The following is a 3,138-nucleotide window of genomic DNA, read 5'->3' on the forward strand; positions in this document are numbered from 1 at the left end:
CAGAGCTTCAAATCCTATTTGACAGCAACTTTCTTTTATTGTGTTTGCAAGACAGCAGAAACAGTGAAAATCCCATAATAAACCCACTGGAAAGGAGAATAAAACTTTACAGAAGACAACAAAAGAGCTTGAAGCAGAGGATGTCACGTCTTCCTAACAGGTTGGAGTCTCTTTCAAACCTTTCTAATGCAGAACGCAGCTTCCATGCTGGGTTATTCCCCCAATTATTTAGACGGAGTGAAAGTATGCCGGCTGTGCATCATTCTGTCTGTCTGTGCTCGGTCAAGACGGTCGTCTGAAGTCGTAACAGGAAGCTGATGGAGAGCTCTGTCTGTCTGTCGTTCAAACGCACACACCTACTCATGCAAAGTGCTGGGTTACCATCTGTGAGAGTTGCATGAATTGGCCACTCCTCAGCTGGCAGGCAGATCAGACAAAGTGCCCAATATGCTCCCTAATGGCCCAAGTCAGATGAATAAGATCCACCACTCTCTTTCCTCCTTTCCTCCCCATTCTTTCGTCCCCTCTGCCCTTTGATGCTCCGTCTTCCTCCCCTTTTCTTCGACCAATTGTACTCCCCGGCAGCTTGTTTCCTCATTTTTCTTTCTCTCATTATCCCAGGCTCTGCACTTCTTGCCACTTTTTCCAGCTGGGTTTCAGTCACACCGGATGAAGGGTAGAAAATGGAACTGGATATTGCACCGCCGTGCTTCCTTCAGGTGAAACTTCAGAATCAGTATCTCCTGCTTTGTACGCGGAGAAGGGCGAGCCACGTTCTGGAACGTGATAGGGAACCCTGTGACAGCTTCTGGTGGAAATAAGACCAGCTACATGCCATGTCAGCACAGATGGGAGGTCGAAATTACACCAAAAAAAAAGAAAAAAAAAAATCACTGGTGTGTGATTTTCCTGGCGAGGGCTGATCCACCATGTCAGCCTGGATAAAGCTGGCCCTGTGGACAGTGAGCTCTGGGATCTGATTAGCTTTTTTTGTCATCGGAAAGATCCAAAACGAGGGCATTAGGGCCAAACGCGATTTAAAAAAAGGGGGATGAAGGCAGACAGGGTGGAAAATTAGAAAGAGGAGACACCATGAGGCAAACTGTAAACTAAATCCGAAGAGGTACTTTTCTGTGGATAAACATCAAGACTCCATGTCGCTGTCAGAAATTGTTTATAATGTTTCCAAAAATGTCTTCTTTACTCTTCTTTTTTGTTTTTTTGTTACCTCTTCTGTCAGTTTTATTTATTGTCAGGGTCGCGGGTGGGGCGGATCTTCATCTCGGAGAACTTGAGGGAATATTGCCAACCAGTCCAGGAGGACCACTCGATGCCATCGGCGTAGGAGGTGTGCTGGCCGCGCAGGTACTGGCCGTTGAGGTTGGAGGTGTGGCAGTTTCGGTACCACCAGGCCCCGTGGTAGAAGGAGGCGCAGTTGTTCTCCGACTGGTCGTTGTCTCGGTCCTTGGTGGTGAACTTCATTCCGTTGTGCTTCAGAAGAGAATCGCCTGCAAACGAGACGGAAAATTTGAATAAGTAAGAACAAAAAATAAGTCAGCATTAATGGATAAATAGAGTAAAAATGTACAAATAAATAAGTGCTTTACTTTAAAACCCTTTAAAGTCCCACTCAAATCATACTAAATCAATTGTAGAACGTTCCTAGTGGTATTTTAATTATGATTATGCCATTTCGAGGCAAAATCAATAAATCTTTGTCGTTTTCTAGGACATAATTTCTGCAGAGTGGCAGGAGTTGATTAAAAATTCACCTCTGAGTTGGGACTGGATCAAGCCCCATTTGCTACTATCCCTCTGTTTACACTCTCCTGCTAGCTTGCAATCCTAAGCTAACATTAGCGGCAAAATGTCAGTATTGGAGCTATCGAGCCGCACGTGAATCAGAAATGCATCAGAATGGAGCAGAGCAGGGGCCTTGTGGTCCGCTAATTTTAGACAACAATTTCAACACATTCCCAACTATTTAAATAGAAACATAGAAACACAATTATAAGCGTGATTTTAGTATATAGGGGAGAGTGAGGTAAGTTGAGCCACTTTTTACTTATGTGATCCTGGAGGTTATGAAAAGTGATACAGAAACAGAATTTTAACATTTATTGTTGTTTCAGGATAGTTGCTGTACCCCAGTTTGCTTTCCTCCTGTATGTAGATTCTAGGGATATTTTGACACGTTACAAAAATGCCAAAATAGTGGAGTATACTCAAGTCAAAATACTACTTTATACAATCAAACCTTTGCTAAATTCCAGTGCATTAGTGTAGGGTAAGTTGAACCACTGGCTCAAGTTACCCCATAGCCTGTGGATCACTTTTCCCTATAGATACAATTTTGGAAAAAAAAAAATGTCTGGTTCAGACATTTTCTGTTAGCAAACTTGTTCACATTATTTAGAAAATGACCAATATGCACCACATATAGTTTTAGATGAAGATTAATTTGTTTTAATATTACAGCTAAATTACTCAAAATGCTAAAATTTTACTTTGACATGCAAAGAATAGTTTTTGTGTATTACAGCTTTCCCCTTATCCCTTGTACTTCTTTTTACCACAGGAGGCTGGAAATAATGATTGCTTCCTAAATTTGTGGTCACATGACAAAACATTTGTACGTTGTCCAGATGAAAGGGGTGGCTCAACTTACCCACTGACTCAACTTACCTCACTCTTCCCTATGTCCACTTTAATGAGAAAAATGTCACAAGAACATGTTAAAAACACCAAAAACCCAATTACGGGAGTGGGTCTTTAACATCAGAGCTTTAACTCCAGTGTCAACGTTCTTTGAATAACCAAAACTCTATTTTTTTTTTTTTTTGCAAATAACTTTATTTTAATGGATTTGAAGCAGAGAAAAGCAGTTTTGTGCTGATGCTCAACATTCTACGGTAATAAAGTGCCGACACCAGATGATTCTGACACAGACTCAGAAGCATCACGCTACATCAGAATCCGTTACGTAAATGGTCAGCGTTACACTAGTTCAAAGAGCGTGTGATTTTTTGGATTCACTGGCGACAGCTTCGGTGTAAAAGGATCAAAATATCTGGTAAAATGTTTTCATTACCCAATTGTAATCTAGAGTTTTCCAGATGTTTGTTCCTCGCTAGTTTT

General features: G+C 41.4%; 1 protein-coding gene across 5 annotated transcripts in view; it reads right to left on the reverse strand.

The window, feature by feature from the left end:
* Positions 1 to 993: 993 nt before the first annotated feature.
* fibcd1 (fibrinogen C domain containing 1) overlaps positions 994 to 3,138 on the reverse strand; it is a 222,721-nt gene continuing 220,576 nt past the window's right edge. For all 5 annotated transcript variants that reach the window (XM_024299837.2, XM_036214653.1, XM_036214652.1 and 2 more), the window contains one exon: positions 994 to 1,508. In XM_024299837.2, the coding sequence (XP_024155605.1) occupies positions 1,243 to 1,508 (266 nt within the window). In that variant the 3' untranslated portion in view covers positions 994 to 1,242. The remainder of the gene's footprint in view (positions 1,509 to 3,138) is intronic.

The sequence above is a fragment of the Oryzias melastigma genome, linkage group LG12 (genome assembly GCF_002922805.2).
Source record: "Oryzias melastigma strain HK-1 linkage group LG12, ASM292280v2, whole genome shotgun sequence".
In the NCBI taxonomy this organism is placed as follows: Eukaryota; Metazoa; Chordata; class Actinopteri; order Beloniformes; family Adrianichthyidae; genus Oryzias; species Oryzias melastigma.